General features: G+C 36.6%; 1 protein-coding gene across 1 annotated transcript in view; it reads right to left on the bottom strand.

Moving 5' to 3' along the window:
• LAMA2 (laminin subunit alpha 2) overlaps positions 1 to 27,908 on the bottom strand; it is a 381,555-nt gene that overhangs the window by 105,726 nt on the left and 247,921 nt on the right. Inside the window, 11 exon segments of the mRNA XM_040551823.1 lie at positions 568 to 761; positions 1,660 to 1,746; positions 5,416 to 5,540; positions 6,187 to 6,321; positions 10,267 to 10,384; positions 15,018 to 15,256; positions 15,358 to 15,546; positions 16,281 to 16,460; positions 18,805 to 18,948; positions 22,380 to 22,616; positions 25,171 to 25,307. Of these exon segments, the coding sequence (XP_040407757.1) occupies positions 568 to 761; positions 1,660 to 1,746; positions 5,416 to 5,540; positions 6,187 to 6,321; positions 10,267 to 10,384; positions 15,018 to 15,256; positions 15,358 to 15,546; positions 16,281 to 16,460; positions 18,805 to 18,948; positions 22,380 to 22,616; positions 25,171 to 25,307 (1,785 nt within the window).

The following is a 27,908-nucleotide window of genomic DNA, read 5'->3' as shown; positions in this document are numbered from 1 at the left end:
AGTACTGTAAAATGCAACCTGATATTTTAGGATGAATTGGCTGTTAGTTTTCTTTTTTAAAGAAAAGATGGTCTTTGTTCCTGGATAAATTGTACTGTAATTCTTTACATATTATAAATTAATATAAATATAAATGGTTGTTGAACCAACATGACCAAGCAAACCTTCGTAAAAACTTTTCAGTTTCTCTATGTGATTCATGACTAAAAGCATTGCAACTGCTAGTTAAAAAAAATAATAAATCACTAATATCAAATATTTAATCTGTCACAACAGCAGTGCCAACCTTTAGGAAGACTACAAACTTCAACAGCCCACACCCCAAAAAAAAATCCTTCAAAGTTTTGTTGTCAATTTTCAGTAAACATGTAAAAAAAAAAGTATTGAGAGTTTTCCAAACATCTCAAGGCTTGTGAAAAAAATGGACCAGAATGCCAAAGTAGTCAGAAACTCAGCAAGTATTTTCAAAGGAAACCACACCACAACTGACCGCTGCAAAAGCAGGTTTGAATTTTTGAAATATGACAAACAAAGAGAAATTCTCCAATATTACATTAGTATACGTACAAATGCATTTCATGCCATCATGCGCATGCCGGTGTTCACAGCCGTCACACTTCCACCCTGTGAATCCAGGCTTGCAAGCGCACTGTCCGGTGACAGGGTCACAGGGAACAGGCAGGGAACCATATCGATCACACTCACATTCTTGGCAGGAGCCTCCTAGAGTTTGTGGGTTTCCCGTGTAGCCAGGAGAACATCTAGACATTGCAAATAAAAAACAGGTTTGGCCAACAGAGAAGTACGGTGTACTGTAATGAATGGCAAGACTGTAAACAAAAAGTATAGGAATATCCATTTATGAACCACTGAAAAAAAACTGTGGTGCTTTACAACTCAGTATGCATGTATAGATGGAGAAAATGTTGCAAACTCTCCAGCAAAATGATAATGGGCATAATCTCATAACCAGGACATGGAACAGTCCAGACAGAGTATGCAAAAGTGATTTCAGTCAAACTTCCGTTACACTGACACAAGACTTCCTACATTACCTATGTTTGCTTAAAAGACCTTTTTTTTTTCTTTTCTTTTTTTTTTTTCCTCACCACTAGCCACTTGTATTTTGCATTAGAAGTGAAGTCTTAGTAGTCACTTGCTGATTGAGATCATCTTAATCCCAGTCTTGCTATGGATGGGACAACAGTTATATTCTGGGATATTAATTTGCAGTTTTGTTATTAATATGTTTCCGTGTAAATGTTTTTCACAGTCAATGCCCATGGGGACATAATAATCACTTGAATATAGGGTAAGAATGACATCAAGTCACACTCTAAGTATGGTATCTAATTTTAAGTAAATGTAATGTTTTTTTTTGTTTCATATTCTGTGACCCAGGGATAAACAAAACCAAACCAAACAGAAAATACAACTTAGACAAGATTAGTGATATAAATAACACTGACTATTAATTTACAGCAGGTGTGTGTAGGAATGGCCTATTGTGGCTGACTTTGAACCACATATAGAAAGTAAATAACTTATCCAAAGGAAAGTATTTAAATATTAGTAAACATACATGTATAGCATTGAGGAACATTGCTCTGCTTCATGTGTTGCCCGCCTTTCTCTTCCCTCCTTTTTCGTTTATCCTACCTTTCACAATACTGGCCTTCATATCCACGTGGGCATTCAGTACACCGGTAATCAGTAGGTCCTTCCACAACACAAGAAGGGCTGAAACTAAAACAAAAGCAAATAATAATAATAATAAAAAAATAAAAAATAGCTTTTTGTGTTCTATTGCATCATCAGTCTAGTCAGCTGGGCAGAGGGGTACATGGTAAGCTCTACACTTCAAAGCAAATGGCAGCAGTTTCTTATCTGCTCGTAAACACCTGTGGGAGACTTTTTTTTTTTTAAAATCAAGAATTCTGCAATCACCTTACTGTGGTACTGGTAGAATTTAGACAAATGCTGGAAGGGTAGAGCCAATGACAGTAGGATCCAATGAGACGAGCAAGTCAACAATGCCCATCTTGTAGGCCCGTGTGACTGAATGGTGCTCTCATTTAAAGTGATCAAGAAAAGGAAGTAATGGAAATGATGTGAGAGACGCGATTAAGAAACTGAACTAGCAGACATCCAGTCCTTCCAGTTTGATTTAATATTACTTTGAATAAAAGGAAGAGAAAAGACTTGCCTACAGACTAAAAAACCTAAAAGCTATATTCATGATCAGGAAGTGATCATATTTTAATCAAGGATGAGAGTGGATTATTTCTATTAAGTCATGACATACAAGAATAACTGGTGAGTGCAGTGTGTACCTATGGGAACAGTGGAAAGTAGCATGCTTTATTAGTGCATAAAGTGCCTGCACAAACTGTTACAACAACAACAAAAAAAGTGCTAGGAGGTGAAAAGAAACACAACTGAATATGAATACCATAAAAATCACTCAGATACTTGTGGAATAAGATCTAGAAAAGCACAGAGGTAGCTAGTGGTGAGCCCAAAGCTCCTTCCTGGCACAGTACAGTCAGCATCCTACTCTAGCTTGCTTATAATGCATTAAATCGATAGTGATTGAATGAGTAATAAAATTATACCTTTGCAAAAAATGTAAACAAATTGATCTACTACTCACAAATTCATTATCCAACAAATTTTCAGCTCCATTACAATAGATTCACACCCCCGGAAACAACTCATTACCTCTGATTTTTTTTTTCAGCTCAGCATGTATGAAGCTGACTGCCGACTGTACAGAAATATAAAACGGTATATAAAACTTAAAACCTTAATGGAGTTCTGAAAAAGGTAATAAATAAAAATAACTGCACCACACATTCATATATATTATCATGTCAGTCATGACATAAGAAGCTAATGAGATGGCTCATTAGCTATCTGCATTTCATGCAGGTTATGATTATTCAAGTACCATACAATACTTGCATGTAGTTTGATTTTTTTTTCCTTAGTAGGATCTTAAAGAGTTTTCACTAAGCTGCACAGCGCACACAAATCCAACGTGTGATACCTTCATTTTCCACAAATCCAACATGTGACACTTTAATTTTCCACCTAATAATATAGCTTTATGGAATGGACCTATCCCACCTAGTTAGGCATGTAGTCTAAGCCAGCTGTTCAGGAATCTTCTATCAGAGATGGAAATATGGAGATGTACAGACAGGTATACACATCCAAAACACTTCCTCCTCTTCCCCCTCTTCCCCCTCTGCAATGGTGGTTTCCTGCTGTTATAGGTGAGTTGCATAGTTTTCTTAAGTTTTCTCTCTTCACTGACTCTACAGGCACATAAATTGTTGATGGCTACAGCTACAGGGGTAGTAAGCCCATCCCTCATGTCTAGAGACATCTGAATCAAGCCCTAAAAAAATTAGCAGTTCTGTTTCTGGACATGCTCAGATCTGTATCTTTTCTTGACAAGTGCAAAGAAACTGGATGACTATCCTATGATTAAGTGTATCTACTAAGCTCAGAATAGGTGTTATTCATCCATCTCCTACAAGGGCTTTTAAACAAAAAAGCCTCTTTACAAGAGCATGATATAAAAGGCTCTGGCAACATAAACTCTCATGTAGACTGTGGAGCAGGTGCTTTGCTTACTCTCCTCCCTTCCTGAGGCAGCTCAGCAGTTTGAGTGCTCACCCAGGACACACACACTGCTTGGAGTCCACACATTTCTCAACTGTAGAGTATTTCAGAAACAGCAATTTCTTGTGTTTTAAGTTAGCTTTTAGACAAAACAATGAAGTGATTTCTGGAGCACAAATTTGAGAATAAATCTAAATTCTTGTAGCTGAGTGCCATAATCACCCAGGTGGACAGTCCTCCTCATTTTCCAATCTGCCGTCTGCATTTCTGGGCAACCAAAGGTTCTTAAATTCCAGAAAATAAAAAAAAAATAATAATAAAAAAGAGGTATTTTCAGCACTTCCTGCTGCTAGTTAGTAACAAAATGTTTTCCTGTGTATTGGCTAATCTGCAAAGCTGAGAAGCTTGGTTGATCTTATTCTTAGCAATTTGAATGTCCTTTGTTGACATCAGTAAATAGAATGAATAACTAAGCCATAGCAGAAAACATGCTTGTGAAAAACAAACAAACAAACAAACAAAAAAAAACACAAACACAACAGAAAAATCTGTAGTCATAGTATTACAGCATCATAATATGGTTTGGGTTGGAAGGGACCTTAAAAGACCATCTAGTTCCAACCCCCCTGCCATGGGCAGAGACACCTTCCTCTAGACCAGGTAGCCCAAAGCTCCATCCAGAATGGCCTTGAACATCCCCAGGGATGGGGCATCCACAGCTTCTCTGGGCAACCTGTGCCACGGCCTCACTACCCTCAGAATAAAGAATTTCTTCCTTATGTCTAATCTAAATCTGCCCATTTTAGACCACTTTCTAATTTTCTGAGATAAAGGATACTTCTTTTATCTCTTTTTATAATTGTTTTGGCTGTTCTCAGCTTGGTATTTATGAGGTTTGGAAGTTCTCTTAAAAACACTTGCTTTGGATAAAAGATCACAAAGTATTTAGTTACTGTTGTTTGCAAAAGGAATGCTGTCCTTCAAAAAACACTTCAAAATGATAAAATGATAAAATGAAGAAGAGAGAAGAAAAAAACCTCTTAGATATACTGGCTGAAATACTCCCTATAACATCCTAAAGGTCAGACAAAACACAGACAAAATGATTTTAAGGAACACTTCCAACCTTTCAAGAGAACAATCCTGAAACACAACCCTTTTTAGAGCACTACTATGGTATGATTCCAAATACCATTTAGAACTTCCCAGCAAAACCACAAACAAATCTCAAGTGCTAAAGTATCATCTGTTGGGAACACATGCAGAGACATCATAGCAAGGCTCATTAGCATAAAGCAACCAACAAAATTTATGCTGCAATAACTATATTGCTTTTAAATTATTCTATCTTTCACAAATTGCCTAAAACTCATGTAACATTAAATAAGGAATCAATAAATTCCACAGTGGAGCAAGAAAGGCACTGTAATACATTTATACCAACATAATATATGGGCATAAGACTTTTTACAGCTCCCTCGTGGCCATATTGTATTTGAGTTCTTCTCTAGCTTCATTTGTGAGAATACCTTTATAACACATATTCATTATCTGTTGAGTATTGCATTTTCTACCACTTATTAATTTATTCATCACAAATTAGCAAGGGAGCAATTTCTGACTTTTAAAGGAAGATCAATTAGCAGAAGTAGATACAAAACTTTTTAGTATGGCTCTGTGTGATACAGTCCTCCTCTAGCCATCTGAAAGAGGACATAGTAAGCCCAAAATTAAATTGTTGTTTGCTGGAAAGGTAAACTCTTTGTTGTGAGTTTTCTTGCTTACTTGTTGCTGGAAATGGACAGGGGACAAGCACAAGGCTGACAGTCCTCCGGAGAGCCTCGGACAATGCCGTAAAATCCCAACGCACATCTCTCACAGTGGGGACCAGCAGTATTGTGCTGACAATCCTGCAGAGGAAGGAGCCAGAATGAAAGCTGTATTTGATAATTACAAGAAAGCAGGCAACATTTTGTTCCCAACCTCAGGGATTCAAATGAATTGAGATTCATAATTTTTTTCTCCCTGATACGATTCGCAGTGGGACTGCTTGCTTTACGCATCTATCAAAGGCATGCTGTGTTACATATGGGCTTACACAGTGAAAGAATGAAGGCCTGTAGCTAGCAAGATGAATCCTAAGGAATTTTTTAACCCATTCATCCCTTCTTCTCTTCTCTGTTCCAGACACCAAAGCAGCAGAAATAATTGATTAAAATTCAGTCTTACTGTATCAGGTCTAGTGTATTCCTGCCCTTAAGAGCAGCATCATGTTTATTGCAAGGCACATGTACCTTTAGTTTGCAGGTTTTAATTTTTCTTTTTATACAAATAGTAATTCAGAGGCAAAAAAATTACCGCATAATCTTAACCCCAGAAAATCAGAATGGAAAACTTTAAGGGTAGACAGTTTGCTTCTTTTGGTCCAGTAACTTTTAGAACAATTTATGTAAAATTGGATTTAAATAACATCCTTTATTTTAATTTGGTCCAGCTACACAGCTTATGAATTTTACATTAAGTTTAACCTAGTGCACAAATTCAGAAATGTAATACCTGACAAACTGATGTTTCAGGGTCACACATAGTACTGTGTCCATGACATTGACACACAACACAGGCACCTAAGGACTGACCAGGTGTCCTTCCTGCATGTGAGGTTGGAAGCCTATAAAATCCTGGAGAGCATGACTGCAATAAAAAAGATGCAGAAGAAAACAGATCATTACAGAGTGGACTGGGTATAGGAAGCATTGCAAGCTCATCTTTCCAATCACCAGTTTTTACAAGTTGTGAAAAGAACCTGACAGGCTTCCAGCTGTGTTACAAACAATATACAGCACTTTACAGATAACAAGAGCCAGCCCTAATTGGAAACATTGCTGAAAAATCCCTGGAGCACTCCATTGGTACCAGGCTTTTCATATTACAGCTTGAGACCTTTCATTCAAATGCCGAACACCTCACTGTTCTCACTGTGCATCAAACATCCTTCCTTTCATTTCTTAAGAATAAGGTTTGTTTTCAACATAAATTTTTTGCATGGACTGTGGAGAGCAAGCACGATGATTCTGTTTTCTTCACCCTTGGTGAGTTTTTCAGGTTTGACAAGCTAATATCTGCCTACATACTGCCTGATGGATAACAAGCAAAAGCCGAATGACAATAATCAAAAAAATGGCTGCATGGCTGCATTATTTATAGCTATATAATGTAAAGTCTATAAAAGTAGAGAATTCAAAATATTAAAGGTTTTCCATGTCTAGAGACTATTAGCTCCAAATCATATTTATCTATCACTGAGTGCCCCCTACCCAAGTTTGGCAGTAAAATTCTAAGAGCAACCCCAAAATTACCAGCAAAGTTGACACATGCAAAATCCAGCACTTAATCTTTATTTCAGGCTTATTATGCAAATGTATCAAAGTGTCTACATATTTCCCAGAAAGCACACAGCTACAGCAGCATAAAAATAGAAACAGGACCATTTTGATAGTTCAGACCATTAGGGATAAGACAGACAAGTCACTTATCCCATATATAAACCCCACCACCTAGTGGTGCTAGGAGCCTGTGAAGGCTGTCTGATGTGGTCATTTCCTACTCTTGACCTAATTTTGTGCTTTTTGGACAGTGTGAGTAGCATACCTTTTCACAAAGCAGTAAAAGGGATGCAAAATAAACAAAAAAGAATCTGGAGTAAGTAACTTTTTATTATCAAAAGCTGGATTCTCCAGTCAAGCACTGCCTGACATGCTAGATTCTATTCATACAATACCTCTCTGACAGTTTTATAATCACTGCCAAAACATCCAGGAGTAAGTTATGGAAAGAGCATAAACACAATTATTTTCTTTAGAATCATATGGAAAGTAATCTAACTTACTTCTGCTTTTTCCCTTTATTTTGACTTAGACTACATTAAGATCCCTGAAGCATAAAAACTGTCTATCTGCTTTTTCATGGTTTGTGAATAATTCCAATTTAGATAAATAATCTCATATATGAAAGTAATTTTGTTTCTTACTATAATTTCTTAATTTTTCTCCCCTCTCCATTCCCAAAGGAGCTGTTGTCCAAATATAAAATGGTACGTAGCACAGGTTGACAAGTTCTGAGTGACTTAAGGATCAGGGTATAAATATATGGTACATCCTCAAACAACTCTAATTTTTTTTTCTGATACGCAATTGACATTCTTGTCACCTATTTTGATCTAAGCATTTCTGAGATGAAACAGGACATTGACAAAAGATGAAGTAGTAGACTTTTTCATTACTAGTTTGGAGGTGTTTCAGAAGTAGCCATCAGGGAAACTCTTACCACTGTTTTTTCAGCCTGCTTCCAGATTAAAAGAAAAAGGATATATATGTCCTCACAATGAAATTACAGACATTACAGGACAAACCATGAAATAGATACGTTATCTATTTACGTTAGCATTTGCTTAAAGATGTCTGGATATCAGGTATTTTTTTTCCTGTTGAAATTAGATAAACCTTCACAGAACACACCACAACCTTCACTAAGCACACTAAAAATAAACTAAGCTATGAGCATGTGAAGATTACACAATTAAGCATGAAGTACGAAGGTTGCAACTGAGACACTTATTCTAGCCCCTGGTGTGAATTAAAATAAAGTTCTAATTACATTATCATATATTTTCCTTTTTTTTGTTTGTTACAGTAATTTAAACCAAACAACTGTACTTCTGAGAAACTGCTGAAACATTATTTTCTCATATATGTATATTTACATACATTCAGGTATATGCTCTTACCCAAAAAGCATGCAAAGAAAATGCCTTCATTAATTTCCTTTCACACATTTCCTATGAACTCACTGTTCCTGTTGCCTCATTTGCTGCTTAAAACAGTCCTGCACAACATCTGAAATGTAACAATGCATTTTCCCTTGATTTCCTCACTCCAAATTTTCTGCTGTTGCTGGCTTTGGGGAACCCTTTACAAGATCCTGTTCAGTCAGGATGGCTGAGGGATTTTGACTGAGAATACTCAAGGTGTTGCTCCCTGCTACCTCCACCTAGCAACAAAAGCATTTGGAATTTCTGGTACTGCTTAAATAACGTAAACATGCTGTTTTGCACACACAGCAACTGCAAGGCCCATCATCAGGAGCACACACAGTCATAAACATTAATTAACTTCTATTCTGCAGTCACAGGTTTACACATCTTAAACTCTTTCTATGGTACCTATTATAAGACATTTTACAAAGCACACAAGCCAGATGATTTTCTATAAAACTTGGGAATTTTTGAAACATGCAATTTTCAGCATGAAAATATTTAGATAAGTAAAAAATAAATACAGCACATGTACAAGAAGCACCAAGTTCACTCAGTTGACCAACAATTTTTTCCCGGTGTTCAATGACTTAGATATTTACCAAACTTCAACTGTTCAGGACAAAAGTTTTTATTAGTATCAGATCTATTTTATTTTCTTTTAGGAGACAGTGGTTTGACTACTTCTAAGAATAAAGCAAAACGCACTACTTGGACCACGTTCCAGAATTTCTGCTCCTTCTTAAAAGAATGTGTATGGATTGAGCAAGATCTTGTTATGGAAACCTCATAAAAGCACTGGAAGAATAATAATTGAGGGGAGTAAAGTGAAAGGGTGTCTGCCAGGTCACAGCGGTCCTATGTATTTTCATAGATACACTTGGACAAATCACAAGCTTTCAGAAAACTGACAGTTTGAACATGAGCAGTAGACATCGGCTAAAGCTTTGAAAACTTTTCCATGAAGTTTATTTCATGAAGTGCAGACGTGACAGCATGGATCTCATCTCCAGTCTTAAGGTATTTGCTGTTTTGGGCACTTAAGCAGCATGCAAAATAAGAACAAAGTGGGCATCTTTTAATCTTATTAGTGTTGGCCCACAAAGGAATGTGACTGTAACGCTTTCAAGGAGAAAGATAAATATGATGAATTTACAGGTTCTAAATTATGACCTTTTTGACCAGCTGCTCAGAATGCACTATTTCAGGTTTTTGTTTTGCAATCACTTTTCTTTTTATTTATTTCTTTTGCTATTTGAGTTATTCATTATAGTACAAAAATTAAGAAATCAAATTGAAATGCTGTTTGTTTATTTTTCAAAATAAAATATTTCAATCAATCATAAAGCCTTAAAAAAACTTTACATGGGAATTGAAATAACAGGCAAGGCAAACTGAAAAATCTGGAAACCTTTATAAAAAGGAATTTCAAAATTCTGCATGGGTATGTTTTTATTGCTTGGTTCCACAATTTTAATAACAATCTTTTATTTATATATTTTTTTGTTTCCAAGTTTATAGTTATACTTTATTTTCTGAATTTCATTCAATTGACAGATCATTAAATTTTTATAAATAAGTAGTATGTAACCTTTAATTATTCATTATTACCAATGTTAATTTGTAGTTTACTTACAGGAATCAATAATTTATAGAATTTATTATTATTGGACATAAAAGCTTCTTGTGTTTTGTTTTTCTCCACAGACGCCGTGAATCATGGTCATGATAAAATGATGCATATATTCTCTAATTGCTTATCACATCTTACTAATCAATGGAAAACAAAAAGCATAAAGACTTTTACTGGAAGTTTACTACTGTACCTCACAAGACAAACCAGAATAACCCTGTGGGCAGACACATTGCTCCATCAAGTAAGCCTGAGGAGCCATTCCAGACACAGTGCCACCTTCAGCAACTTCCATTGAGATCTCAGAAATCCTGAAAAAACAAAACAAACAAACAAACAAAAAAAAAAAAACAGAAAGAGTGGAGGAGTAAATATCTCTAATAAGAGTAATGAAGCACTAACTCAAAACCAGTTACTTCATAGTCAGCTAGCATGGTGGAACATGGACTTATTTAGCTGTCTGTAGGCTTCTTCATCTACAGGAGATAAAACACTATTTTTGCTCTTCCTAAGGAAATAGCAAAGCTATCAGCACCTCCAGCCTCATTGTCCATTTCCAGACAATCAATTAAATAACTTTTCTAATTGATTCTACTTTTTTTTTTTTTTTAATCTCTTTTCAGTGAAACTATTAACAACAGCTCAAATCTGATTCTTCATTCAGAGGGACTCATTAAGAAATCGAAGTTGCATACTAAATGCAGTTCCAATTTATGATACTCAGAGGTACAGCAATAAAATTGTTCACTACATGATCTTTTAATGAGGAAACTATTTAAAAATATCTATCCCCTGCAACTAAACCAGTCTAGCAAGCTCTAGAGCAGACTTCAAAGTGTGGATTTCGTTTGCCTTTCTTTGCAGGAAGAGCTGTAAGCCAGATATCCATTTTTTCTTAGGATCACCTAGATACATAAACAATTTAAAGCAAACAAAAAATCCTACCACAAAGGCATCCAGCATTATCAGAAATGGTTATATTTCATGGCAGAGCATCCAACACTAACTTTTGAAATATTTATTTGCTTTAATAACGATATCATTGCCCCCCAGCCACTCCCTGTCTTTCCAGCATGCATGCTGACCTGCCATACAGGGCTCTAATGAAATACACTTAATCCTAATTGACCCCAGTGTTGTTCTTTTAGCTTACTTCTTTATTTTGGGGTTTTGTTAATTTGTTTAAATGAATATTGTGATCTGAAACCCCTACAAGTTTTTGGTAAATAAGGAGGTTAGAATAGTGTAAAATTTTAAAGCTTCAAAAAAATGCCAACCTAAGAGAAAATGTTGAAGAATACGTGAATAGCTAGCTGAATAATCATAGATAATGCTGCTACAATCTTTTCATCAAGTGTCTGTGCATAGGGTTAATGCCCACAAAGTCACAGAAATGCTCATCTTCTGTTCATGCTCATAGCCTGCTCATTTACTCCCCAAACTTGATTACTGAGCTACTGTGGCACTGTTCTGCACATCAGCCCATAGGCACCGATGTCAGGATGACCATAGGAAAAGCAAAAGCTCACTGCTGGGGAGTTTTGTGATTGAATGTAGGTGACCAGAACTATACCTTTTAATACCTTGTGTCAAAGCAAAATCCCCCAATCATCTAGTAACGTTAACCCTGTGCTCTCTTCTTACCACTTGAAGAAAGGGGTTCAGTGGAGCAGGGAAATTGAAAAAAAAAATAAATAAAACCAGATCAAAACAGAAAACTGAAAATAAAGAGGGCAAAAACATTTAGATCTGATGTGTCAATGCAAGCATACATTGAAATCTCTGTACATTTAATAGAGAAACAAAACGAAACGTGCCTCCCCATCACCTTCAAGGCTCAGACAATAGTCTGTGTGCTGCAGAAAAACTATTTACTGTCAGAAAGTGAATTTACATAATAATATACTCTGGGACCACAAAGCTACATGTTGTTTGTGTGAAAATGTTACTTAAGGAAGGTCAGGCTTGGCTGATTCTTGGAACATGTCTAATAGGAAGCAGTCTAGCAACTGCTATCTGATCGGTGTCAGGGATTTTGAAATAATTCACAGTCAAATTGAAAGCATACTTCCAATTGAAACTAATTTATTATCACAGCCCAGTTGCCTGCAAAGCAAAACAAAATCTAATAAAAGAAATGTTTCAATTTAGAGTGGTGAATGTGAAAATGAGGGCAACAAAATGGACACTATAGGAGAAAAATGTTTGGCTTTGGATTCTGAGCAGAAATCTCTAAATCACTAGTAATGCTGCAGCTTTGAAGAAAGAAAAAAAAGCCCAAAACATTAGCATTGCTGCTAAGCTATATAACTAACACCAGAACTAGGCTATTTTTATTTTTCTGTCACCTGCCACTGCTTTACTTTTAAATGCTTTTCCTATGGTTTATCATTTATCTGCATCTTTTAAACTCTGAAATTAAAATTAAGACATTATCAACACACTTAAAAAATTAAAAGGACTTCATATATGGTATTTTCTTAATGCCATCCCAGTTTTCCTTGCCTTATACTTTTCCACTACATACAGTCAGGTAGAAAGAGAAATTTTAGCAGTTTATAAACTTGCATAACACACACTATTTAAACAAATGTTTTATTGTAAGTCATTTAATTCAAACATATGTTTAAAGTTGAGCACATGCTTAAATATTGTCTTTAGAGAGTCTCAGCCTATTTTTAATAAAAGCCTGCAATTCTTATTCAAGCTAATATCCCACTAACCTTTATGAACGTTTTGGGGAATTTACTTTGTGGTCTTAAGCAAAACTTCCTTTTAAATAATTCAAGGTACTAACTTGAAAAAAATAATAATGCACTAGAGATGCGTATTTGCTACTTATAGTCTCAGATGCCATGTGATGAGTATTACCTATGTAACTAGACAGAAATCATAAAAATCTGTTGTAACATAACCACCTCCAAAATCAATCATATTATTATATGTGAGGTTATGACTTCAGATGGAGAGTTGTCAGAGAGAACAGCTGAACTCTTCACTAAGTTCTGCTGCCATATAAAATGTTATGTTGTGAAATGTGATGCTGTAAAAATACATTTTAGTTCTCTAAGTGCCACCCTGCAGACCTGCTCTGAAACAGAAGTCATTCTGTTCCGTTAAATGCCTCATTACTAGGTAGGCTTGATAAACTGGTGGTGTATTACAATGCAGGTGTAGATCAGACATGATACGATGATTATATACATCTCAGAACAAAATCATGAAAATGGAATTTCATTTTAGTAACTTTGATTACAGTGCTTGAGCCGGGATAGCATTCAGCTTCTTCTTCCACAGCTGAATTAGGATCTGTAGTACTCAAAGGGAAGGGTGTGCAGAAACAGACCCAAAACATGGATAATGCTTCTCAAATTTTCCATGTCACATTGGAGTTACTTACATACCTCTTTCCATAAGAATTCCTTGTACTTGTAATACAATATCCTAAAAGGACTATGCCAAAAATAAATGAGATCAATGCAAAACATTTATGGCATCTGTTGTTAATACTTAGTATTGACCCAGTGCAAGATGGATGTATATACACTTCTTTATGTTTGTTGTCATACAAAGCTGCATTATACATGCCCCTACTATTCACTCTCATAAATGTCAAAGTGCATGTTATTACAAATATGCTTGTAACATAGAAATATAGAAATAATTTTAGCCTATCACTTTCATGATAGAATTATAAAAAGGACCTCTGGAGACCTTTGGAGTTTATCTCCAATTATTCCTGTGTCCTTGCTATTATTATTATTTTTTTTTTCTTGCAAAGGCCATTGTGATTTTATTATCAAAAACTTTTAGGAATAGTTTAAACAACCTATTCCGGAACTTCTTTACCCCCAGAAAGTTTTCTCTCATGTCTAATGTAAATCTTTCCAGATGAAGTTCAAGCTCATTTCTTTTTTTAACTCACCCACCATGGCAACAGAGAACTGATTCTTTTCTTTCTCTTTGTGACAACATTTTATACATCTTAAGGCAGATTCTAATTTCTGAATAAATGTGGTTCTTTACATCTTCTCTCATAGGCCACATTTTCTGACCTCTGATGATGTTCACTGTTCTCCTCTAAATGCTTTAATCATTTTTTCAAAGCCGGATGCTTAGACTTTTCTAGTGGTGGCTGTAATTAAAAGATTAATTCTTTGCACTTTGCAGAATGTTCCTGTTTATACATCCAGGTAGAATATTTGCATTTCTCAATAAGCATATTATTACAGAATCATGTACATCTGGCAATATGCTGTAAACAACAGACCTTCTTTGAAGAATAGGTAATTTAGCAGTTGTTCCTTGTTCACATATTTTGTTCAATTGACTACTCCTTTCAAAGTATAAACACTTATAGTTAACCTTTAGACTGCAGCCAGATTTTTGTATTATGCCTCTTATATTGTTATCTGATGTTTATATTGCTTCCTAATTTCACGTTCACTTCAAATTTATTAAGCATTCTCTTTATTTCATCATCTGACTTACTAATGATTAAACTGAGAAGAAAATATTGAGTTTACCTGCTCCTAATATATTTGATTAAGTATCATTTCATTAAAGGCACACTCTGTTCCTCTTTGACTATTTATTTCAGTTCCAACTTGCAAGAAAAAAAAACTTCATATGCTAACATTTACATTTAATTACAGCGTCTTTTCAAAAAGTGAATATTTATAACAATACTTTGGAATTGTTTCAAGATGTCTACTTACATGCATTTTCTCTTCAAGGATCCTGAAAATAAAGTTTTCATTTGCCTATTATGATTTATATTTTCTATCAAATAAAATCCCCCTCTCCACCATCTTCTGCTACGCTGAATGCTAACTCCTGTTCATCTAGTAACTGCTTAAGTTTTGAATAAAAATTCTGTTGGGAAGCTCTATCACTTTATCTGTGACCACTGCACTATTTCAGACCATTGCATGAAACAGTTACCTGCTCTGCCTCATGATATTGCCATGAGTAGCCTTAATAAGAATGTAATGAACATCATACAACACATTCAGGAAGTCTTCCCGGGATACAGCTCTATTTGGTCTTGAGTCATCTCCATAATGTTTCCAGGTGAAATCTGCCTGGGACACCGTCCTATTGACTCCTGGGTTATCACGATAATATTCCCAGGGCACAGTGTTTCTTCCTCTTTGATCATCACCATAATATTTCCATTCATGCTGAAAGACAGATACAAACACAGATAATTCTATAATTATTAACAGTATTAAAAAGAACCAGTTGCTTATGTTATGGAAAAAAAAAAACACAGAAGCATTACCTCTGTCATCTCTATCTCATGCCTTGTCAGCTGCCCAATCAGAGGGGCTGCCATATGCCGGACAATAATTCTTGTATGGGTGGGAGGGCCACCTCTGATGATCACTTGGGGGTAATAAGTAGTAAAACCTGTTTCTTCTCGTGCTTCAAAGTAGATTGCATATTTCAGTTTCCCTCCATAAGCAGTCAGCTAACAAAGCAAAACACAAAGTACAAAAAGAAATCTCATTTTCAGTTAGCTAAAAATAAATTCCTGGGTATACATAGAAGATAGATACACTCTGCACCTGTACACAATCTGATGAATGCATGTGTAGTATAAAATAGCAGTACGTGCTTGGGGAACTATCTGGGAATAAGGGCTGTGTTCAAAAATACCCATCATCAATTTGTCATTGTACCTCACATTGTACTAAACAACAACAAAAAAACCAAGTGTTAGCTATTTCTTTTTGTCTGTCTTAGTGCTCCCAGAATTTTGTATTTAGAAAAAGGAATATCTAAACACTCCTAAGGCAAACCAAGAAGTATAAAAAGTACAAAATAAAACATAAATATAGAGATGCATAATAATAACCTTCAAAAGAAGGTTTATTTCAGTCATTTTCTCCCCCATGACTTACAAAGATCTGGCATTTTATCTTAAAATGGAAAGAAACAAAAAGTTACAAGAGAGTTATATTAGTTAATGAAGCTTATTTTTTTAATTAAGGTTTTTATGAGAAAATCTATCCTGTAGAAAATAGTACATGTGAATACCTATTTTAAAATAGTGTTTGTTACAGACTTACAGATTTCCATGGTAATGGAGACAAGTACTTTCTACTGTGCCCAGTGGAAGGGAAAAAAACAATTGTGAAACACAAATGTATAGTACAGTAATATGTAAAACCATGTCAGTATTCAGTGGAATCTAATGTTTACCTTTCGTCCTTCAAACTGCTCTGGAAGTCTCCAGTAAACAGGTTCTGAACGGAGAACTTGCATCACCTGCTCTATATTTGCTACTATTTCAGGAGGCTGGAATGCAATCCCTGAAAGAGTGGTGTGCTGAAGGTTTTCATCCACCAGTGGCAGAATCATTTGCTCTGGCTTCAAGGTCACCTATGCATGTTCAAAAGAATCAAGAAGAAAATCAAGACTGTTTTTCCCCATGAAAGAATATCAGTGTTAGTCTTTAAATTTTAACTCTTAAAAAAATATTGCTAAGGAATTTCATTTCACGTCATGAGCCATTTGTCAAAAAAGTCTCATTACTCCTTCAGAAATGGAGAAAGGGTGTTAATAATGACTTCTCCCTCAAGCCTTTTGCATCCTGTCCTCATGTTAACAAAGAATGTACTAGTACTGTTTGAAATAGTTTTATTAGTGACTGATCCAATTAATTTTATTAATGTGATTTTCATAGTGCTATTTCAGTCTTGGGCCTCCTTTGTTCAGAGTGTGAGAAACATACGTTACAATGAAGCATACTTCTCACCAACACTTAACATACATCACTAGGTTTTGCAGAACGCAGCGTCTGATCCCTTTGTACTTTTATGCAATAGTCCAGCTAAGTGTTCTATGATTAATGCAGACAGTGAGGACTCAGGCTTTATGCAACTAAATTCATATCTAATAAAAAACATAAGGACGCTATGTAGATATTTGTAAGGTTTTTTTTGACTTGTTGAGTCACAATAGCATGATACAGAAATCATTAATTTTGATCAAAAACTGTAATAAGTGTCTTAGTAATTCTGTGCAGATAAAAGTATCACAGAAAGGGATGGTATCAAAAGTGCTGTCTCCTAAAGAGCAAGGAAAGGGAAGAAAACGAATTCAGAATCTTATCCCTTATAGTCATCCCATCAACAGACTGTTCATGAGATAGGGATCAGGTAGTCAGGAATCACCCAAGCTCTGTGCTGTACTTTAAGCATTTTGGTATTTCCATTTACATCAGCTTCTATGGACTGACCAGGCTTTGAAGCATTCCCAGCAATTGCCATCCCTAAGTGAGGTTTCCTGAGTTCCTACCATAACTGTATTTTAGACATCAAGAAAGTGGTCAACAAATTTGAATTTCAGAAAAGCCTTTCCCTTAATGTCATATAGCACAACATTCACTTGTCTAAATATGTCTAATGGCATTTGAGGCACCTGAGAGCATTTGAAATAGCCACTAGCAGGTGGAAAAATCCACTGGCACCCAATTTACAATTCTGAATCGTTTCTGGAATAGATCAGAGTTCCAAAAACCAGATGAGATGTGTACATAGACTCATTTAGATGTGAGCATAAATATGAGAGTAAATACTGAGAACCTGAGACACACAAAATAATCAGGAGGTTTAAATTATCTTTTTGCATTGTGCTGCCACAAAGATCAAAGCACAATTTTCTAGAACTGTTGCTGCCATGAAACTTGACTAAATTTTATAACTTAATAGCTCTTTACAGCCTTTCCTCTCCATCTTACCAGCATATGATTGGCAAAACTTAAATAGTGAGAAAAACTGGGCCAGATCATTATATATTGCTTCATCCAGTGGGAAAGGAAAGATGTGCTATTGGCTTGAACAATGATGAGAAGAATGGGTGCCTTTCAACCCAGAGATATGAACCCTTTAGCAAGAGATTGCTCCTTGATATTCACCCTAAGGTATTGTTATCCAATTGATGCTTGCGCATGAAACAAGTCAGGGTATTGGCTGATTTGCACTAGGCAGACATTCCCTCTACAGTTGACATGTAGATATGACAGACTATATGCAAGGACTGAACAAGTCATTTTTTTGTTTGAATGCAACTAGGAGCTGGCACAGCAGCAATGAAGAGCAGTGGTCTCAATGTGTGTTTTGTGCTTACCGTATAGGTAAACGGAGACATTCAGTCTGTCTTACTTGACAGTCTGGCATAGGTCTCAAGGCCCTTTTCCACACAAGGGTTGAGAGCTCTTTGCTCTGATGGTCTACACCCTCCCGTTCCCAGATTTAAACAGCAGCATATTCAGTAAGCTCTTTTAAAAATAATAGTATTTTTTAAAAAAGCAATGAAAATAAATTGCTTAGTTGAACTATGGAAAATCTATGCTGGACAAGTACCTATGACCCTTGAATACACCTGGGTAAACTGTGTATCATATACCAGGGATTGTGTTACAATGCACTAGAATGCATAATTTCTCCAAACAACTAACTTACCCTTTCCTGGGTTTAATAGCTTTACTTTGGCTTGACATCTGCTATCCTATCACTAGTTTTCTCATCTACTTAATTACTTTTAATTCTTTGACCCGGTTCGTCTAATGGAACATACTACTCTCTCCAATTCTCAAAGTACAAAGAGGAAAATGACTGCTTAAATGTTTGGCGATTTTCTAGCTACCTCTCAGTGCCTGACTAAAAGATGCCAGCAGGAAGCAACATTATCGCATTACATGGCTCAGCAGTTCCCTACTCACCCACACACGGATCAGCCCCCTTGCCTCACTGCACTGTGTAGTCAGGCCAAAGCAATAGCAACTGCTGCAGCCAAGTGGGTTTCTGGCAGAGAGACCAAATGTGCCAGACTTGCACCTGTCACACTGGACACCTTCCACGTTAACCTGGAATAGAAAGAACATTAAAAAAAATAAAAATAAAAAATGGGAGGGGGGAAGGGAATGAGGAACAAGCCTTATTTAGAGGCAATAATAAGAAAAATAAAATTGAACAGTATTAATAATGGTGCAAAATTAAATCATAAGTGTAAGGAAATATTCAAGGAGCTTTAGAGCTTTCTGTCACATGTGTATGCAAACATATAAATTAATATAACAGAGACATTTGCATTTGTTTCCACTGAGTAACTCTGAGCAATGGATGCTGGCTCCTTAATGACTATTGCAAGCATGGAAACATCAAATGGCACTTTGGATATGGCAAGCTCAATAACTGATTTATATGATAAGAAAAAAATATGTCTTTCTGAAACTGCCAGGGTTAATCAAACCTTTTCTTTAATAGGAATTAGTTTTGACAAATTAAAATATTCAAAGTACAGTACTAAATGTTCTTGCTGAGAAACATACTTCAATGGAAATATTGTGGAGAAAATCTTTCTCCTCTCCATCTGATTGTTTTCCACATCATTGAACTGTATTAACAAGGCTGAAATGTTTCACTGTTGTAATGTCAGTGCTTTTATTTTCATTTTTCAATTAGTCCAAATAAAAAGCTATACCAAATAGGGCTAGATACATGTTAATTTATTCATGGCACTTTAAAATTGTTTTCATACCAAGAACACGGTATTTTAAAAAAATTACCAATATAAAAGCACTGGTTGTTTTTTTTTTTTTTTTTCCCTCTCGACAGTAATACCAGGAAGCCAATCTAAACAACAAAATCAACTTTCCAAACTTATAAAGGAAACCAACACTGTCCCTGAGGATTCACCATTTTTAACCCTCTTCTCCACATGTAATGATGAGCAAATACGCTTACACTGTATTTAGCTTAGATTTTGATGCTTTTTGTCAGGACTGAAAAAGGAGCTCCCAAGCCTTTGAAAGCACATTTTTTTCCAGCTATAACAGCAGGTTTAAGTAGCAATGATTACCCTTTTATAAAGATTTTGCATCTTCAATATATGACTCTTTCAGAAAAGTTAGTCAAAATGTTAACCAACCCTAGATTTAATCTCTGAAAAAAAAAAAAAAAGGCAACCAAACAAAAATCTGTTGAGTTAATATAGTAGTATTTGCTCATTTTTCTGTCATAAATTGTGACTTTTATTTGCTTTGCATTGTTTCATATCAATTGTGATTTCTCATCATTAAACATCAGCTAAATATATATTATTAATTTGCATTCACAGAAACATTGAGCTATATTCTGCCTTAAAAGAATCAAAAATGAAACATTTCTATTTAAAAATGACATAAAACTCCATTATTTCTATTTAGTGCTTGCAAGACCTACAAGAAAGACACTGACAAACTGGACCTAACCCAGAAAAGGGCCACCAAGATGGTTAGGGGGGCTGGAGCACGTCACATACAAAGAGAAGCTGAAATAATTGAGACACTTCTTTTTCCCTTTCAGTGGATGACATAGGACAGATAGCACTGCTCATTAGTCTGAGAAACAACTTTTTCTCAGACTGCCTTTGTCAACAATTCACCCACTTCAGACTTCTTATGGTCCAATCATCAAATGAATTGGGATTTGGGAAACAGAACATGGTATGTTCTGTTCAGATACACCAGAGAAATGGGAGGGTGGTCAAGCAGTTTGCACAGAGGTTGTAGAATCTCCGTCCTTGGAAATAATGCCTCAGCAGTCTCTTTCAAACAAGGGTCTGACCTTGATGATCTCCATAGGTCCCTTCCAACCTAATTGGTTCTACAGTTGAGCCTATGCTTTAAACTCAGAATGAAGTGACTGGTGTGCAATTAACAAAAGAATTACCTGGCAATTACATCATTAAAATTCATCTTTCCATTTTACTAGCTCTTTGTGCCAGGACAATCCCTGAAGAAGAACAAATTAAAATCACAAAAGGAATCTCTTAAGGTCATTTTTAAAAACCTCCTCCCTGAGGAGGATCAATGCTAGATCAGGCTAACCACTAGCAAATGTTTGAAAACCTCCAAGAATGGGAATTTTACAACCTGTCTGAATAATGTGTTTCAATGCTGCATGACCCTCCTAGTGATTTTTTCCCCAATATCCAATCCAAAATTCCCAAGCTGCCATATGCAGCTGTCATGCTTTTGCTGCTATAAAAAAGGACTCAAATCCATCATGTTTGCAGCAACACTTTAAAGTTGTTGTAGGCTGCTATTGCATTTTTCCTCAGCTTCTTTTATCTATTTATTTATTTGCAGACAAGAAGAGTCCAGCTCCCTCAGTATATATTTAGAGATCATCTGCTTTAAGTTTCATTTTAGCCCTTCTCAGCATTCTTGTGTCAAAACTTAAAGCTGCCATTTCCAATTGCAGTCTTATCAGCTCTGAGTAGAGGAGGATAAAGACTTGCCTTCATCTGCTGGCCAATCTCTTTCCCGATCAGCTCAGTATGCAGTTTGCCTTCCCCCTGTACTTGGCTCTGGTGAGGCTGTACCTTGAATACTGTGTTCAGGTTTGGGCCCCTCACTACAAAAAAGACGTGTCCAGAGAAGGGCAACAAAACTGTTGAAGGGCCTGGAACACAAGTCTTATGAGGAGTGGCTGAGTTGGGGTTGTTTACCCTAGAGAAAAGGAAGCTCAGGGGAGACCATATCACTCTCTACAACTACCTCTACGGATTGCAGTTCTACTGTTCAGTATGTCAATGTCTACTTCCTTCAAATCAGCAATATCCTCAAATCTGCTGATGGTGAATCCTGTCCCATCACCTGGGTCAATGATGAAGACATTGGCCCTAGGGTACTCTGCTTGGCGGTTACCAAGTGGATTCAAACCATCGTTTAAGCCCAGTAATCCAGACAATTTTCAACCCACCTAAGTGTACGGTTCTTCTAAGAACAATTCCAAATAAGAAGGGTGTGGATGATGATTTCAAAAGTCTTACTGAAGTCACCACTTTAGTGATCTCGAATTGTATGCAGTCTACTCAGAAGAACAGATACTATTGCAGTGAATTCTACTCATTTTACTGATCAGTGTTGACTCCCTCTAAGACAATGTACTATAAAGAACTAGCTCTGTGGAATATTGTTATTACTGATGTGTTTGCATTTAATTTGCCAAATGTCTGAACAAGAATTGTATTGAATGTTTTAAATTGGCAACATTTCTGTAAGACCAGGAAGCAATATAAAGGCAGTGGAGAGCCTAAGAGGATGCTATCCTGGCAAGTGTCAGTGTGTGAAAAAGCAACTGATGAGCACTTAAGTCTTTATGTTAGACTCCTCCCACAACAATTAGCAAATGCACTACGACAAACAACTAGGTTTGTTTGCAGGCATTGTAGCCAAGTACAAATGCCAAGGAATTTTGGAGTGAATTTCTCAGCATCAATAAGATCAGCTTACAACCTTCAATGTCCTACCTTGCAGCTGCATTGGCCAGTATGATCAACGCATGAGCACTTCCCCAACTCTGTCTCACAGGTCTGTGGATCAGTCCCTGACTGGACACACTGACAAGCAATACATTGTGGATAATTCCAGTAACCCAACCTGCACTCAGTGCATTTATCCCCTGAGAATTCCGGGCGGCAGAAGCAACAGCCTGTATTTAAGTCACACTGAGAACTTAGGGCTCCGACGGGGCTGCAGTCACAGGACTGAAAAGAGAAACAAGGAGAAAATTGCAGGTTTGCTCTGAAAAACAAACAACAACAACAAAACAAAAAGCATGCAACAACAACAACAAAAAAACAACACCCACAATACAGTACTGACAAGTAGAGTTTTTATACAACAATGAACTTCCACTGTCCAAAGGTAATTTATCAATTATAAGGCTAGGCATCTATCTTTATTCAACAAGGGTCTAGCAATTACACTAAAAACACTAAAAATTATACTTAAAACATTTATAACACTGTTTGCTTTTTGAACACATTTTACTTATGACTGATAAATCAGGCAGTGAAGTGAAATGAAATAAATCCAACAGGATCAAGGACAACTCTGCTGACAAAATTAACTTAACAATTTTAAGTGCCCTCTAAAAAGTTCTTTCTATGCAAGTCCTATGCAGGGCATGTTCAGATCACTTTACTAAAACTGGAATTGCTCAGGGGCAGGGGTCCTGGTGGAATCTAGTGCAATGATTTTTACTAATCCATCAGGCAGGTAACTAACTATCTTTTGATAGTTACCTAGATAGCTAGATAACTGTCAAGCAGCACTCTTAGATGATAGCAATTTACATGGTATGGGATATGGATATTTAGTCTTCTGGTGTACTGGGAAGTAAACTTGCTCACAGAACAAGAGTTTCACAGGCAGGTAAGCAGAGAAATAGATAATTTGCCAAGGGATCTAGATATTCAGTACAGAAGCAAGTAGCTGAGAAAGCTGCAGGCTCCTGAAGAACAGAAGAATCCCTCAGTGCTATTACTGTGACTGTACTACAAAGTTAGCACAGGACATTCACTGTGACCACTGGCGTGACAAGAATTTCATATGAATAAGTTCAGCTTGCAGTAGCAAACTTGGTGCCAGCAGTACAGGTTACCACAGTAACTGACATGGATAGACTTGCTAAAATTAAGGACACAAAGCTGAAAAAGAGAGAAGGGAAATGTAGATTCATTTTCTAAGAAAAACTGTTTGTTATATGAATACTTACAGCATGTTTTTTCTGCTCTGAAAAGACCATTTATAAAGAAGGTGATTATATGCAGGAAGCATTCAAATTCAATTTTTACTGAATGCAAGAGAAACTGTTTAACTACTGGTTAAATGTTAGACTGCCAGACAACTACCTAACCTAAGAAATAAAACCTTGTGACAGAAAGAACCCTATTCTACAAGATACATTTGAACATAAAGCTTAGAAAGCAAATTGTTCACCATACACTGAAATAACTCAGTGTGCAATATCAAAACCTAAATTACAATCAGTTGTTATGTGTGTTTTGCAAGCAAGCAGTTTTATGTAAAGCTCTCTATCCTCCTGATTTACAACAGCTCTGGAAATCTTCTACAAAGAGTGTGAGCAGGAGATTCACATCTCACTTTGCAGAAATTAGCTGCAACACACTGAAAGAGATGTGGGCTGATAGATCATTATTAATTTAGATGGTGCCATGGAACTGCCATACTAATGTGCTCACATAAAAGACAATCGGAGAATATACTCCAGAGCTCAAACAGAGGTCTTCAACCTCATTAGGCTGGCTTCAGAAGCCAAGAGTCTATATCACAGCGGCACAGCAGAGGTTTCACAAGAGGAGTTTTCTATACATATAGAAAAGAAAATGTTCTTGATAATTAATTTGCAACCTGAGCTACATGACAAACAGGCTTTTAAGAAAGTGCATTAATAGCCATGTTCAGACAAGACGGTTTTTTGGAGTAATTGCAGCAGTACTATAAATACCTCGTCATCAATAAGAAAGGCAGAGAGAAGGCATTTGAACTTAACACAACATTCATTGTCACTAGTTTTCAACCTTAACTGAATACTGTTCCCCTTAACTCAGGAGTACGATGTTATCAATAGCTTTCGTGGCCTCTTTGACACACTATAATTGTTTTCCTATTTCTTGTCCCTTCTTCCTACCCCTTCAGACTTTTTCAAAACTCAGTCGAACACTGGAGTAAGAAGGATTTACAGGCTAATGAAAAGGCTTATTTTCCTTTTAAAGAAATAGGAAGAAAACACATTTTACAGCTAAAGTTGCTGGTTTTTTTCTTCTCTCTTCACTGTCTCTTATGCACAAGCTGAAGCCCTTCCCAAGTAAAATTCAAGTATAAATTCCCACTGACATCACAACTAGGGCAAAAGTAAATTTATTCTGTGAAGACACTGTCAGTTACCTGAAGCTATACGTCTCTGCATTGTATAATATTTTGGTAATCCCCTCAATCATGTTAAACACAGCTATAACAACAGAAATCAGGCTCGAGCAGGACACAGACTCAGCATGACAACAGTACAGTACAAACAAGGTGTTTGATGTTACAGGCTGCATACCTGAAAGAGGGAGTCTGTTGCACTCAGCAAAAGATCACTGACACTCACACCATAGTCTGACTGACACCAGAACTTGCAATACAGAGACAAACAATGATGTACAAACCTAAAACTGTGTCCCAGCTACAAACTACTGTATTAACGCAATGGGAAAGAGGTGACACACAGAGAGAAAATAGAGATCCACTCACCTTGCAACCATGGACAATGTCGTGGCCCCAGTGATTTGGTGCGCACTTGTCACACATCTCTCCAATGGTATTGGGAGGGCAGATACAGCGGCCACTGACAGGGTCGCAGTTATTACCGAAACGTGAACAGTCGCAGGCTTCATGGGAGACAGAAAAAAAATAGAGCAGAGTGAAAGTCACCCCTTTACGTGACATCTGGAAAACAGGCTGTAACATGGTTAGGATCATTCCACCACAGCCTGTACTGTACAGTGAACTCCCAGTTATCTGTAGAGATAGACAGGCAGGAAAGGCAGGGTAAACCCAGAGAAACTAAAACCAGAAGCAGTGCAGCTGAGCTAACTGAGTTTGAAGGAACTACAAAGAAAACAGCGTATGAAGAAGAAAGGCCCTGACTGCAGAACTGCAGAGCCATCTGACATTGTGCACTCCCATGACATAGCCACCTGAGCGCTGCTGGTTGGACCCAATGATCTCTTGAGGTCCCTTCCAACCCCTAGAATTCTGTGATTCTGTGATTTCCAGGCCATGCTGTCTTGTGAAAGAGGCAACCTGACTGCCTCTGGGCCCTCTGCACAAGGAACCTGCATGTCATGCCACCTCTCGCACCACTCTGAGCCCACTTCCTGAAATTTTTGCTGCTGCAAACAGATTTTTCGTATAGGGGAGAAAAGTGGTGTCAGTTTCTTTTTTGCAGCTTATTCCTTTTTTTTGGGCTACATCATCCTGTATCCTCTTCCCACCAACACTTCCTGCAGTACATGGGCACCTCTGAATTAAGATTCATTGCAGCCAAACTTGTTCTGTTCTGATTGTCCTAATCATTTGGGTCTTAGAGAAACTCTTTAGCTTGATTCATTTTCTTTCTGCAACAAGTTTGTGCGAGAGGGATTTGGAGGAAGAGGCAGATTGTGTGAGCAATGTATTAAAATGTGAAATGGAACCGGGAACACTGGAAGTAGACAGGGTACTTTCTCCCAGTAACCAGAAAACAACTGAATAATGAGCACATGCCCTGTCCTCATGCTCTCTGTTTATACATTCTCTGGTCTCTGCCTCTCACATCTATGTAACAACTGTTCCCCACAGATTTAAATACAGCTTTCATACTCAAGTACAGAGTTAGGAAAAGGCTGTACACAAGCAGAAATAAATCAGTGGGATGTATGATAAAATCAAGGGTTCTTTTTCTAAGCACCATGAACGTGCTACAGCTCTGTCAGGGGGACAACAATGTCTTCAAAGGAAACTGGAATTTTTTGTAGATTTTATTCAATTAAAATAATTTGGGTTTGGAAGTGGTTCCAAAAGTGGCCTTTGATATTAAAGCATTTATTAAGTGAACAATTCACGGGTGACAAATGCAGATTCAAAGTATACAAGTGACTAGTTATGGAGCACAAGACACCAAGTTGTTTTGAGGAGCAGAACTGGTGCGTATTTATTTGCATACCCACCCTCAACGTTACCTCTGAGATCAGACCAAGAGCATCATAAGCAACTTATCACTCTCTGAGAACTAATCTGTCCCTTAGTATGGTTACAGGACAGCGGAATATAATGCTCCACTGCTGAGGGCTGCATTTGTGTTCATCGCTTTTATGGTACGAAATAGTTTGATGCCCCATGCATCAGTGTTGTCCCATGATGTCAGTGTTCAAGAGACATTTGGATAATGCCCTCAATAACATGCTTTAACTTTTGGTTAGCCCTGGAGTGGTCAGACCAGATGATCTTTGTAGATCCCTTCCAACTGAACTATTCTATTCTATTTTAAAGTAAAGGCAGATAATGAGAGAGGTGCAAAGATGGAACCCATACATCTATATTTCAAACAAGAACTGATCTTCATTTTTCCCCACCGATGTTTCCAAAATGAGGTAACTAATGCAAAGAAGATGTAAAGTTTTGCCTCAGTCTTGCCAGAACAAGATTGGAAAACACGTTACATAGAAGCTTTTGACACAATGTGGCTTGCAGATGTTACAGGAATACATCTCTCATTGGGAGACTGAGGCTTTTGGATGTGACCTGTAAGGACTTTCAGTTCTTAGCTAAAATTGGTTCAAAAGGTATAGGGGGGTGATACAGCAATAGTTTTTGTTTTTTTTTTTTTAACATCATTAAAAGAAAATAATATGGAAAAAAATACAAAACATTTGCTGCAAGCAACAGTGAAATAGGAATTTCTCTTGTATCTTTACTGCCAGAATGTCAACACTAACTGATGATTCTTAAAATTTTTGTTTTGTTTTAAACTATGATTTTTATTGCACAAAAATCAACTTATATTTCTTTTGGATAAAAGCTAGATAAAAGAGGTATAATATTTTATTCGATACTTAACAGTCACTCTAGTATTCATTTTTGTGCAGTTTCTTCTTAGCATGATTTGATATACTTTCATTAAATTTCTCATTTTCTCTGTGATTCATAATTTAATTCCTTTTTTTTTTTTTTTGTCATTTGAAGGAATACATAAAAGGCCTACTATAAATAAGTGAGGAATAAACAGCATTTTGAAAACAGAATTCCTCTCCATCTGTTATAGTCACTTTGGAATTTCTAAAAATCTAATTTTCTTTAGCATATTTAGCTGTTGAGGTTATTTAGAATACTTGATGACCACAGGCAGATACATTTTTATTTAAAATATTATTTGGATTTACACTACTTTCCCATGTCATCACTGCTCCTTAAACTTGGTCTTTTCATGTTTGCTAAACGAGCAGTTAAAA

The sequence above is a fragment of the Cygnus olor genome, chromosome 3 (genome assembly GCF_009769625.2).
Source record: "Cygnus olor isolate bCygOlo1 chromosome 3, bCygOlo1.pri.v2, whole genome shotgun sequence".
NCBI classification, from domain to species: domain Eukaryota; kingdom Metazoa; phylum Chordata; class Aves; order Anseriformes; family Anatidae; genus Cygnus; species Cygnus olor.
This window is presented reverse-complemented; position numbering and strand designations above follow the sequence as displayed.